The 13,439-nt window shown below is 39.0% G+C and overlaps 1 protein-coding gene across 1 annotated transcript in view; it reads left to right on the top strand.

Annotated features, from left to right (window-relative positions):
• LOC103924624 (transcription elongation factor B polypeptide 3-like) overlaps window positions 1-12,782 on the top strand; it is a 25,276-nt gene extending 12,494 nt beyond the window's left edge. The window contains exons 2-11 of the mRNA XM_009333182.1: window positions 908-964; window positions 2,866-2,978; window positions 4,071-4,719; window positions 6,147-6,246; window positions 7,097-7,270; window positions 7,860-7,957; window positions 8,780-8,960; window positions 9,470-9,593; window positions 12,313-12,431; window positions 12,569-12,782. Coding sequence (XP_009331457.1) covers window positions 908-964; window positions 2,866-2,978; window positions 4,071-4,719; window positions 6,147-6,246; window positions 7,097-7,270; window positions 7,860-7,957; window positions 8,780-8,960; window positions 9,470-9,593; window positions 12,313-12,431; window positions 12,569-12,630 — 1,677 coding nt within the window. The 3' untranslated portion in view covers window positions 12,631-12,782. The remainder of the gene's footprint in view (window positions 1-907; window positions 965-2,865; window positions 2,979-4,070; window positions 4,720-6,146; window positions 6,247-7,096; window positions 7,271-7,859; window positions 7,958-8,779; window positions 8,961-9,469; window positions 9,594-12,312; window positions 12,432-12,568) is intronic.
• The last annotated feature ends 657 nt before the right edge of the window (window positions 12,783-13,439 follow it).

The raw sequence follows: 13,439 nt of genomic DNA, 5'->3' as shown, positions 1-13,439 counted from the left end.
TAGAAGTGGCAGTGATCTTAAACTTGATTAGTATTCCAGGCTTTGTGAAAGCCTTAAGAAATGCTGTTACTTCAGTTCCACATTAATTCTATCATCTATGTTACATAGCTTCATGGAAGTTTGTGAAAGGTAAGGCAAATTGCTTGTGTGTGGTCAACTGCAAGACTCAGGGGTGCTGTATACCTATTGCCAAAGAAATTTATACTCCGCTTATAAATGGGACTTCTGTGTTTCTAAAACACTTCTCATAGGAAGATGAGCCATCTTGTATTTGAAAAATTCTTTCCTGCTTTGATGGAAATGTTGAGTTTTGTAACAGGTGTATACTTTGTCAGTGCGAAACAAAACAGCTGTTCTAGCTTGAGTTCATTTTGTTACTGTACAAATTGCAGTTAAGTTTTCAAAACCTTATTTTTTGCAAACTGGGCTCCCACCAGCTCTATTGTTCTTTCTTGGCCTGGGCTGATGGAGTGGTGCTGCTGACTGGGAGACCTGCTGGGAGACTTGCTCATTTTGCATGGTGCTGGTTCTGCATAGTGCAGCTTTTCTATCGGTTCTGTGACAAATGAGGGTCACTGCTACACGAGGAGTGTGGGCATATATATGTAGCCTGTACTACTGTATTATTGATCTTTAATGTAATCTCTGTAGTGGTAAATTCTTACCTACTGGATTTTCTGGTATTACTGAAGTTGGGGGGGTTGGCAGAACTGTACTGGTTCACAGCACACACTTCAGGCACAGCCCTGATGTGCGATAAAGGAGTGCTTACATTTTCATGAAGTTACTGGATATTCCTCTTAATACTATTGAGTATTTTCGCATTAAACATGTGAATGAGGATGAGAAAAATAGAATAGAACTTACAAATATTTGTTTAAAAAAATAATCTAATGTTTCCTTTCAGATTATAAAAACACTTAAGGTACTACAGGATTTGGATATATCGCTGGATATTCTAGTGGTAAGTGACCAATAATACATTAAACTCTTCCATAGTGAATTACTGTGTAAATGTCAGGGTTCTGCAATCATACAAGACGCAACAACATTCACTGCTTCTAATTTTGACTCTTAATCATGATTTGTTTAGAGCTCTGTACAAGGAACCATGGAGGCTTTTCCAAAAACCAGCTAGAAGTTGGGCATACAACTTGACAAATACAGTATTATGCCAACAGTGATAGTACTGAGCAGGAATCTGGGCATATAGAGAACACTTCACTGTTCAGCCTTGGCTTCTTCTCACTGTAAAACTGCTTTCAAGTCAATGCTTAAGACAAAGCAAATATGGGTGAACCATTCTTTAGGTCAGTTGTCTAAATCTTCTGTCTTTTATTAGCAGCTCAAGGTTAGTTTCTTGCATTTAAAGAGCAGGCATCCCAAGTTATAGAGTAAGGATACTTGTAACTTGTATTCTTATCCAAGCTGCATCCTATCAAATTTCATATTAGAAATTCTCACACTGGTCTATGAAGCTTCTAGTTATTATGAGCAATATGTCTATATTTTGGGAAGAAAAATGTGTTTTTTGTGAGAGTTCTCTGAAAAGTAAGAGAAAAATACGATAATTAAGATATTTGGCTGGCCTATTCAGGCAAAAAGGCATTTGACTGCCTAAACACAGGTAGACTTCTACTGGAATACAGCAATATTTATGTATTTTTACTGGAAAACAAAACAATCTCATATTGCAATTAGTTGTTTAAAATGACAAAGGGCTTCTGCAGACAATTAATGTTGCCAGCAGACTTGCATGTTTTATAATGTGACAAACTTGTGTAGAAGCCTTCAAGTCAAATAGAGGAAAGAGATGTCTTACAACTGAGGACTCCACGTATTTTTAATGCATTTGAAGAACATAAATAGCATTAGGAAATAATCCCACCAGATTTCTTGCATCTATTTTGCAATATGCTGACCTACCAAACCAGTATTGCTAAAATTATATAGAACCTAAATCTCCTTAAAGTGAAATTAAGGAAGCCTTTTCTAAGGTGTGAGCCAATTATGTGGGAGTAGCACATGTATAGCTCTTGCTCAGACTTCACAGAAGTATCATTTCAGTAGTTAGCAAGAGCATAAACAGTTTGCTGCTAACCTAGTGAAATCCAGGTTTTGTGTGCATCTTAAAAGTGAGAGTTCATGAGTCAAAGATACTTACTGATAATACAGGATTAAAAAGAAATCACCTATGATAGTTATATACACTCCAAGTCTGCAAGATAGTTGTGCTTAAACAATGTAGAACTCACTAGAGCAAGATTTGAAGGCACAGTGGTAATGTGAAAATAATTGTACTGGGGAAAACCAGAAAATGACAGGTTTTAAATGTCAAGAGTGTGTATTTGTTTGTTTTTCCCCCTGTGGCTGAAACTGAGACTGAGTTTGGTCGTATGAACTCTGCTCCTCTGACCCCTCTATCCCATACTAATCCTGGTTGAGATGCATTTTAGATTACAATACATCCATCATGTGCTCTCTAACATGCTAAAATGTACCTGCATAAGCCTAAAGGGAATTTGAATTGATTAATCTAATTCACTGGGGTGCAGTATGCATTTTGTGGGCATAAGCATTTGAGCCAAATGAAATTCCTGAAGTACATACATCTAATGGAGGAAAATGACTTGTCTTAGTTTTATGAATTAAGACTGGATTTTGTTCCCCGTATTTGGCTATAAATATTTAACCTTTTATTCAGTTCTGTTTGCAGTATGAAGAATGCATTTATTATTTCTTTAGCTGCCATAAGACTTCTCTGACTACGAGGCTAATAGTCTTTGTAGCAGTTTTAGAGAAGGTTTTACTTGGGATGATAGTTGTGATTTATTCTGCCCATCTTTCTGGCACTGTCTTCAACAGGAAACTGGCATAGGCAAAGCAGTTAACAGTTTTAGGAAACATGCCACTGCTGGGAATGTAGCTAAAACCCTGGTAAAACAATGGAAAAAACTTATTCCTCCAGAAAATAAAAGGTAGGTGTGAACTAACTTTTTTCTAAAAGTTAATTATACTGTGGTGTAACTTTATAAAATACAGCTTGGAAAGCTTAGGAAAGTGTTTGGAATGAAATATGCATTAGGATAGATGCATAAATTGGATGGAAGAAATGAGTTTGTCATTTACAAAATATCGGAAGACAAATCAGAGCAACAGGTATTGGGCAATTAGCCAGCCAGCACTCAAAGACTTCAACTGTCTTTTTTTGACTGGCACAAGTTCTTAGGTCCCAGCTGGTGCAAGTGGGACTAAGCCAGTGATGGGCACCTCTGCATTTCTTCAGGGAAGTGGGAAGCTTGCTCTTTCTTCCCAGAGTGGTGGTTAAATGAGGCAGCTCTCCAGTGATTTGGTTGTATAGAGGGCTTTCCTATAATGTTCTTATGGACTGAGAAGGGCTTCCAATATTGGAGGAGTCACACTGAAGAGATGTGATTTCTTCTCAGAATGAAGCAGCCACCACTGCCATGGCCAGGCTGACTGTGCTTTAGACGTTTTGCAGACCTCTGACAATCTGAGGCAATTGAGCTGAGAAAAGCCAAAGATTTAGATTGACTAAATAGTGCATTTTAAATCTGAAGTTATTCAAACAACAGGAAAGTGAAATACCAGAACCTGTGATAAGCAAAGCATAAAGGCTGACCTTTTGTAATCCGTATCACCTACAGAGCATGTCATAAATTCTGTCTCCTAGTTATTTCAAGTACTATGTCTGTTATAAAGCATGCAGGGAGACTTGTCTAAAAAGTGGTATCCAACACATTATAAGCAAATAGTACTGTCAGGCATATTTTCCTACTAATGGTTAGGTCCCTACTCGCTGCTTGTCTTGCTATCAATTCTTGTTGCAGTATTTAGCGGTGCTGGACCCAAGAGCTGCTTCTCTGGGATTCTGTACTGATAATGGAAGAATAAGAGCACAGCAGAGCACAGTTCTGGGTCTTGTAAAATTATGACACATGGTGTGATTTAATGCTTTTAGGTTTACTAATGTAGGTAAAAAGACTGATTGTTCAAGAATTTAGCATCAGATGTAGCATGGGATGCGATTATTTTTTTTTATGTTGCAGTGGTCACAGAGGAAGAAAACAAAATACTGAAAAAGAAAAAGATGAGACACAATCTTCCGTTTCCAAGGAGATTAAGTCTTCAGAGAAGTCCAAAGCATCTGTACTGGCCTCCAGAAGTTCCAATAGCGCTCCCATTTCTAAAAAGCTGAATAAGCAGCGTACTTGTAGTGAAGAGACCCACCAAAGTAGAGATTCTGAGTCTCAAAAAGGATGTGATAATAAAGAATGTAGTAGCAGTGGTTCTAAGCATGCTTCCCAGGGTACCAATCTTCAAGCTAAAGAAAGTGACTTCAAAGAGACAACCTCCACAGACAGCAAGAAAGTTTCAGAAAACCAGTGTTCCTCTGTAGCCAATAAAGATTTATCACCTCTGAAGGAAAAGCCTAGTAAGGATGCTTCCAAACAGAGAAATCCTAAGAATGTGAAGAAACTAAAACAAAAACTTGTCATAAAAAGCAAAGCCGAATTACCTAGTGATGAGGAATTTGAGCCCCCTACTATGTCTTTTGAATCTTATCTTAATTATGATCAGGTTACCAAAAAAAGAAAAAGGAAGGCTTGTCCTACTTCCAAATTTTCTCATGCAAAGAAGGGAGAGGAAGGTGTAAAAAACTGTGAGGATGATCAGTCAGAAACTCCCAATAAAAAGGTAAACCACTGCATGGTTGAGATAATAGCAAATAAACTGCAGATGAATACGTGCTCTTGTCTCTTATTTTCAGTGAAATTCAGCTGTATTTATTTTAAGCAACAGATTGCAAGGCTCCGACATATCAGCTGCATTGGAATTGCCAATAATTACAATAATTGGGGCAAAAAAAAAGATGGTTTCTTGCATACTGGCAGTTTACAATTGACTTGTCTTGTATTTTAGGATGATTTCCTGTATGTTTTTGATCCGTATCAGCTAATCTGCTTTTTACCTGCAAAGTAAAGGTCCTTACCTTTGGAAAGATGTCCCCTTCTTCCATTCTTAACCAGCCTAACTTGTGACTGTAGCAGCTGTTTGTGTATAGCACAGTCATTTTGGCAGATGCTATGGTTCTTTAATAGTCAATGTTAAGGTCTGCAGTGGAACTGAACTTACTTCTTTTAATGCATTGAAGTAAACCACAGTATTGCATATAAAAATAGCTTATACGTGTTCGTAATGTGAACTATCCTAGTCCCTTGAAGAAGCTTAAGTAGCTCCTCTAAGCCAAGGTGGGTCTAAACATGTGTATTAATTAGACCTTTTAAATGAAGCCCTTTTGCGCACTGGGAATTGGAGGTCTCTTCAGTCTTTTATCTTTACTGTGATGTGAAAGCTCCAGGCTTTATGTATTGTGGAAGTTCTGCAATCTCTCCTAAGTGGAGAAATACTAATGTAGAGGCTTGTGTATGATACTCTAGCATAAACTGTTTAAGGAAAAGTCTTGGATGTTCAAGCAGTTGTGAAAAGTTATTAAAGATACATGCAAGTTTTGGGCTGTAAGTGCCTGGCTTACAATTGGAGGACACCTAAGACCCAATTTAGATGTTGCACATAATGCCAGGCATTTGTAGGGACTTACATCTATACTTACCAGACTGCAGCATCTTTAAATCCCTTTTTAAGGGGTTATCTCTGAAAATTTTAGGCTAAATGACTTATCCAGCACAGTCTAGGAGACTTGATAGGACCAGATATAAAGCTGTTTCTTGTCTTTCAGGATGGCATTTAGTTTGCCTTTAAACACTTAATTGTGGTTTTGTCATCTTGCAGTTTTGTCTCATTCACTGCACGCCTTTAACCTCAGTAGCCATTTATCTGAAAGCCTGTTAGCTGAACACAGCTGCTCTGTTCTTTAATGTCTTTTTATGCACTGATTGCAGATATCCCACTAAGTTCCTTTTGTGATGTAGTCTTGGTAAGTAGAGTATGAAAGGATATGCTGAAAAGTAATCCAGTGAGTAAATTTTAGTGCAGAAAAGCAATAATTCTAGTTATCCTAGTTACCTTTGGAGTTTGCTTAAGGGTTGTTTTCGTAGCTTATTTTAAGCCTCAGTAAACCCAAATTTGTAGTGTTGAAGCAATGTTTCCTTGACTGTGCACAGGCCAAGGTGACATCCCTCCAAGATCTTCTTAATACTCCACTGCCTAAATTTCTGACAGGCATCTCAATCTCATCTCCCCCATATGCTGCAGACTTTAAAGGTAAGTAGTACGCAAGGCTGATAAATGTGAAACAGTGCAGGTTTTTACAGCTCTATGCAGAGATGTCTTTATCCCCTTTCCTAATAAACTATATTAGCTCATCTGTCCATGGCGAAGAAATGCCTCACCTTCACTTTCTCATCTGTAGAAATCATGTTGAAGCTGATGGGAGTTATAAAGGCTTCCCTATTATGGCTTGTTGAATAAAGACATACTGTGGAAGGTTACCACAGATGTAGTGAAGGCATAGATCAGGTGGTAGTTCTACAGGCTCCATTTATCTTTACTCCTGTCTATACCTTATAGCAGGCAAAGCCTTAGTCAAAATTGTCTTAGGTAAAACAAATATAGGAAGCACTGGGTGTAGCTTCGGCATAGGAACTTGCTAGCATCTCTTCAGGTAGGTGACACAAAGTGCCAGTGGTTCCCCTGGCAGCTCTTGAGGTTTCAGTGGTTTCATATCACTCTGGTATTGGAACATCACTGCTATTGCAGCTTCTGGCTTCTCTAGGGTAACTCGGGAAGATCAATAATGTGCTGTAGACTGGTAACAGAGTAATCTAGATGTGAATACAGCACATGTAGACCTGAGCTAAATAATGTAAGGCTGGTTTGAGTTGGTGCAGCTCACTTGCAATGCACATGCTGTCTTGGTGTTAGATGATGATGAATGGACTTCTTTAATGTACAATATGTGTCAGGGCCCCAAACTGTAATGCAGTAACTTTGTGTTTCAAGAAAAATGAATATTCATGTGTCCTACCAGCTACATTTCTCTCAAAGCTGACTGTTTAAAGCATTGTAAAACGTCAGGAGGTAAAAGAAACCCTGCCTGATATTTTGTTTGCAGCTTCCCTAGCACCTGTTGTAGAAGCAACCCGGCAAGTCAGTGAGACAGTTCAATTCACAGGACGGAGACTGAACTCTAAAATGCAAGTTTACTCCGGCTCTAAAACAGTTTGTCTTTCAAAGATGCTTACGCTTTATGAACAGTGCATCCGAGTGCTTCAAAATAATATTGACTGTGAGTACTTTAAGGGATTTGTAGCAGGCTGTGCCTGAAAGTGTATCAGTTTTTTTTGTCCATGCCAACAACTGGCCTACTAAAAGATAACGCCCCTCCCTACAAACAGTGACTCAGAGCAGGTTGAAAGGCACTCAAAAGAATGGATTTAGGGCTGTGCTAAAATGTAGTTTTGTTTTGAAAGCTTATCTTTTTTTAAAGTTCCAATTTTAGTTAAAATATAATGTCCTATAAATTATCAGCCAAAAAGCCTGCTGATTTTTTTTTTTCCTTCCAAGATGTCTGTTTACATAAATTAGAATGAGTGATCAAGAAATTATTTATTCCCTGGCGTAGGCAGAGAGGGGAGTGATGCACATCGGAAAAGATGGGGCAGTAGCTATTCAAAGATGCTTTCTCCATCCTCAAATATAACTGCCAGTTAGTATGGAACTGCTGATTTATAAATATTCTCATAGCCTGACTTCAAAACATGTGTTCTGTTAGTGCTTGCTAAAATTAACTTGTATTTTTATTTTTAAACTGTTTGAGTGGTGTTACCCACTGAGTAAAATAAACGAGATACTGAAAGTACTGTCCTCTTTTGTAGCTCTACATGAAGTAGGAGGTGTGCCCTTTGAAATTCTTGAGCCTGTGCTAACACGTTGCACACCAGAGCAGTTGTTTCGAATAGAGGAATGTAATCCGGTAAATTCTGTGTTGTTAAATTCAGGGAACCATAGAGGACAAGGCATCTGTTTCTGCCTTCCTTGCACCCTTTTTGATAAAGATTCTCCATGGGCTACACTGGTTTTCTGTCTTGCATACTTATTTCTTTGAATTCAGCTGTCATTATCAAGCCTCCCTTTTTCAAGTGTCAGGATTTAAAGCATTTGGGAGAATTATTACTGATGTCTTAGTGAAAGCCAGTCTGGGGAGAAAAGTAGTTCTGTTTCTAAATAGAAGAACAAAAAAAAAAAAGAAAAAGACCATGGTATTTAGCACTGAAATAGCTGGGAGAGTTGTAATAGTACCAACTGTTTTCAAGTTACAAACTGTTAAGGCTGCAAAGCATACCAATGGGGAAGTATCTGGGGTGAGATTTAATGTGTGTGGTAGACTTCTTATTTAGACCGTTAAGGCCAGCTCCATGATGCATTTGGACGTTGAGATTCTGAGTGTGTAGTATTTTGTAGTGCAAGTTGGCCACCTCTCTGTATGCCTGAAGTTGAGAGCTGGTGTGGCCTAAGCCTGTGTTGGAAGCACAAGTCTAGCCTGTAAGCATGACTCATTAACTCAAATACAGAGCTCTGCTATTTGAAGCATGTGATTTCTAGGCTGGAATCAGCATATCTGCATGGTATTGCCACACTCCGTGTTGGGATTACCTGTGAGAGCATGTGTGGTGGGATTTGTTCTGCACCTTTCTCTACTGGGGGATTGGGCTTTGTCTACAGGCTCAGCTAACAGGTGCTCTTGAAAATGTTATTTTTAAATCTTGGATTTAAGATAATCTTGTGTTGAAACTAGATGTTTACAGAAGAATCTGACCACTTGTGGAAGAAACACTGCCAGAGAGATTTTAAAAATGAGAGCCTCCTGGAATATGAGTCTTGGCGTGAAATGTACTTGAGACTGTTCAATCAGAGAGAAGAAAAACTGAAGATGCTTACAAAAAATATTCTTTCAGCTCAGTCTGAGAAACCAAAAGGTAAAATCTGTGGTTAACTTTTCCACTTAAAAAAACCCAGTCTCTTCTGTTATTCTTGGCACTTACTATGTAGGGTTTAGTGATTTACTTGTACTGAGCACTAATGCTGTATTCTCTAGGAGAAGACATCAAGAAAGAATGCTGTTCCTTTTATTACAAGTTGCTCAAAAAGTAAATACATGCATTAATGCAATACATCAATGCATAATACATGCGGCATACAGTAGACAAATCTTACCTTACTAGTTAGACTGAGGATTCTAAGCAACAATGCAAAGAGTACAAATGTAATTACAAATACCAAAGTTAATACGAAGAAATGCTGGATGTAGTCTATATGACTTACCATGGTTCAGTTACTACTTTGGTACCAGGTTCTGCTTTTCTGAATTATTTTTTTTTCCCAATTTAAACCTAGAAATTGCCACACAACCATATTATCAACTGAGTTTTGAACATAAAGGGGGGGAAAAAAGTCACATATCCTCTGCTTCTTGCTGCTGTATTAGGCCGGCAAGTAAAAATGGCTTACGTGACCAGTGCAGCAAAACCACCCAGGAACATTCGCCGACAGCAAGAAATCCACGGGACAGCAGGACCTGTCGCCCAACTTCATCCAGTGGAGAAGTGCAAGTAAGTGTTCTGTACTACGCATTTAATTTGAGTTTAGATGTCTTTGTCAGTACAAAAGTTTGCTGGCAAAATATTTTTGACGTTATAAATAGCTCTCTATTTACTTTCCTTTTTTAAGCAGCGAGTGGCTGGAAACTAACTTGCCTTTTAAGTCTTGCGTGCTCCTCTGCCGTGTATGCATTGTCATCGCACACTTCTCCAAAGTGCCAGTGATGAATTCACCCTCCTAGCTGGAGAGTGAGTGGATGCTGTTGTTTTTCTCCAGATTACACTAATGCCGCTTGACATCCTGAGGAGATTCCAGTGTTGCTGTTTCGTGTTTATAAACCTGCCTAGTAGCCTCACACGTTCTCCTGCTTTCATAAAATCCCAGTCAGCTGTCCAGAGTGATATAGCTGACCAGAGTGAATCTCAGCAGCTTTTAATACTCTTGATTGTGGGTTTCTGCTTTGGCAGCTTTTAAAGGAGTGTCTGGAACAGTCAGTCTGTAGCAGTAGCCAACATTGATCACTGGAGGAACAGAAAACTGGGGTTCCTCAAATGTTGCCTTTCTACAGACAAAGCCAAGTTTTCTTTGACCTCTTAGTTCAGAGTAGTTCAACAGCCATGAGAACCAAAGCTGAGATGTGATGTTTGTCCTACTGTTCCTGCCAGCCTAATGAACTCTCTTGTACCCAAGAGGATGGCTGCAACAGGGAGATAAACCAGCTGTAGCACCAGCTTCTACCTCTTCTTCCTTTCTCAACTATGTGGAGACAGACTGCTGGTTTTCACTGTCTTAATATCTGTTCTTTTCTGAAAGAAAAATCAGCAGTTTGATTCGGAAGCACCCCATGGGTTGATGAGTCCACATGCCAGCAGCTGGACCATAAAAGCTATGGAGAGTATTCATACTGCCTGAACGTGGGTACCTTAAGCCGTGGTCACTCACTGTGCTGTGGCTGCTGGTGAGCATGGTGCCCTCCCTTGTCCCCGTTGCCTGTGGTTGTTCCCATATTGGTATAACTGCTCTGCAACTTGCTCTCTCAAAATTATCCCTTTGGGGAGGCGGCAGGTGGAACATTTTTTGTTAATCTGAATTGGGGAACAGTTATGCAGGTTGACAAGTATGTGCGTGGATAGTGACAGATAGCTGGGAACAGGTAGGATAAAACTTAAGCTGTTGAAAATGTGATGCAAGATGACTTAGTATAGCTGAACATGTCAGGAGAGTCATTTTAAGTTGTTTCTGTTCTGATGCTGCAGTGCCTGCAGTTGTGCTGAGTAACTGTTCGGTCTTGGGCACATGAACTAAATGACTGAACTGACCTGGGTTTATCTGGGGAGAAAAAAAACCTTACCAAACCATGGAAGAGTATGTTTTCTGTGAATTTCAGGAGCTTGACTTAGTCAAGCAGCCTCAACTTAGTGCTCAAGGTGGTGGTGGTATGGGGCAGGAATGATATCCTGGATATAGGAACATCTTAAAATCGGCTTTTATGCCAGATACAATGTTTTTATAGCTGCACCTTCAGCTGATTAAATTAGGAAGCTTCTTTCCATACTGTTGCTGTTTTCAGTGAAGATAGTCCCCCACCAAGGCAGTCGAGTTAGGCTTTTGCTTTCAGTTGCCCTGTGGGAGGTTGTATCTACATTGTGACAGACCAGCCTTCCAGTTTAGGTGCTTAAAGTACAGCAGTGTAAATGTCCTTTCTGCTCCGGTAATCTCTGGACTGGTAACTGAATGATGTACTCAAACCCCTGCATGTTTGTGGTTTGGTTTTTTTTTTTCCCCCCCTCAGGCGTGATAAATTAGGAAGAACTGCTGTTGTGTGAAAGAAGCTGTGAGAGAGTTGTTGCTTTGCCCTCTTGAGAAACGAGTTTGTTTAGGCACAATGAGATTAACTTCATTGCTTTCACCATGTCCTCTAAAAACCTGTCGGTTTTGCAGGTTGTAGAATTTGTACAGCTGAAATTTTCACTGAAGAAGCTGGTTTTGCAGGAGCTAAAAAGGTCCTATACAGATGTGCAGATCCCTAACAGGCTGCTGTTTGCAGTTCAGTGTGCAGTGGTATATGATAACTGGCAGCAGACATCAGTGACTGGCTCTGAGGTGTACAAGGCTGCCCAGATTGGTGACATCATGCTGACACTTCAGTGTGGTGTTGGTTTAACTGTCTTTAGCAGTAGCCATCGTCTCTGTATCTGTGACTGCCTCATCCTTGTCCTGTTGATTGAGGATCCCAACCTAATATTTAGGGTTAATTATTGTGCCTTTTCCTAGAGATCCTCCTTTAAAAAAACAAACAAAAAAAACTTGTGTAAATTTGCCCTCGTTTTCTGGCGGAGAGCTAGTTAGCAGTTCAGCTGTGTTCAAAGAGGAAAACAAACACAAAGAGCAAAGTAGAACACAGGGATTATGGATCACAATGGTATTGCTAAACATCTTGATCTCTCACAAATTCTGATCATTTAATTTTAAAGACAAATAAGATGCATCAAATCTAATAAATGGAAAATTTGTGCAAGAATGGAAATGGACTAGATGACCACCTGAGGTCCCTTCTAACTGCATTATCCTATAACTTTTAAATGTACTGCAGAACGGACTTGTTAAAATACTGTCTTTGGGGTGTAAAGTCTTAAATGTCTGTGATGATTTTTTTTTTCTCCAAAATGAGTGAGAGGAAATGGTAGTTTCATATCAAAAGCTAACTTTCTTATTTCCTTGTTTTAAAAGAACAAGGATTCCAGAAAGCAGAGACAGAAATAACACATCATCAAATCCAATCCCTACTGGCAACAGTGGAAGCTCTAGCTCAAGCGTAATGACTCCAGATGGAAAGAAGCCTATCAAAAGTAAATAGAACTTCCTAAGATTATCAAGATAATTGTTTTAACTTGCAGTCTACTAATATATACTTAATATTATGCTAATACCATTTTAAGTCACTGCTGTAATCCTAACTGGTCTCTTCTTTTTGTTGTTACTGAAGAAATTGCACCAATCATGAGGAAAACTTTGAAAGCATTGAAGAATAGAGCTGGACGACGATAAAATGAGGCTGCATATTTGAAGCTTATGTGACCATTTGTATATCATGCTACAGCTAATGAAAGTAATGTTAATGTAAACATTCTTCAATTTGCCTTAGTTAAAACAGTTATGAAACATTGCAGGGGCGAATGATTTACAATAAAAAACTGAAACATCTGAATCCTTTCATACTGCTGCTTTCTCACTCATGAATGAGGAAAACTGAATTGAAATAAGGTCAGTACACAATGACAAATCAGGTTATGTGGACTTCTATAGATGCTGTATTTATTAGTTTATGTACACATTTGTATAAGCTTTTCATGGAAGCACTTAACTTTAACCTTGGCAAAATATACCCACAGCTTATCTCGTAGAAATGGCCACAAGGTATACTTAGATACAATTGCAAAGAGGTCTTGGCGTCTCTAGCACAAAAGTGTTTTGGAAACTTAGGCTATTTTTTTCACTAAAGTTTTTCTAGGGAGACTTCTGTATTTTCCTTTTTATGAAAACATGATTTGGTTGGGTTTTAGTTTTTCCTCTTCTGGAAACAGAAGACACTCTATACCTGGAGCTCAATTTCTGACCTGCTGGCAGTGGGCTGCGAAACGTCCTTACTCAGGACACCACATGCTTTTCAGCCCTTTTACTTGACTTAGGCAATGAGGCTTTAAAGGAGAGGTAGGAGAAGACAATGTCTTAAATGTAAATTGCTTTTTTTTTTAAAGCAGGATTTATATACTGCCAGGATAAACAGGGCAGGCCATGATAGTGTGTTAATGAAAAATCATGTGTTATTCAGGAGCTCTGCCTAGTTGGGACACTTT

The sequence above is a fragment of the Pygoscelis adeliae genome, unplaced genomic scaffold (assembly GCF_000699105.1).
Source record: "Pygoscelis adeliae isolate BGI_AS28 unplaced genomic scaffold, ASM69910v1 Scaffold57, whole genome shotgun sequence".
Classification (NCBI taxonomy): domain Eukaryota; kingdom Metazoa; phylum Chordata; class Aves; order Sphenisciformes; family Spheniscidae; genus Pygoscelis; species Pygoscelis adeliae.
This window is presented reverse-complemented; position numbering and strand designations above follow the sequence as displayed.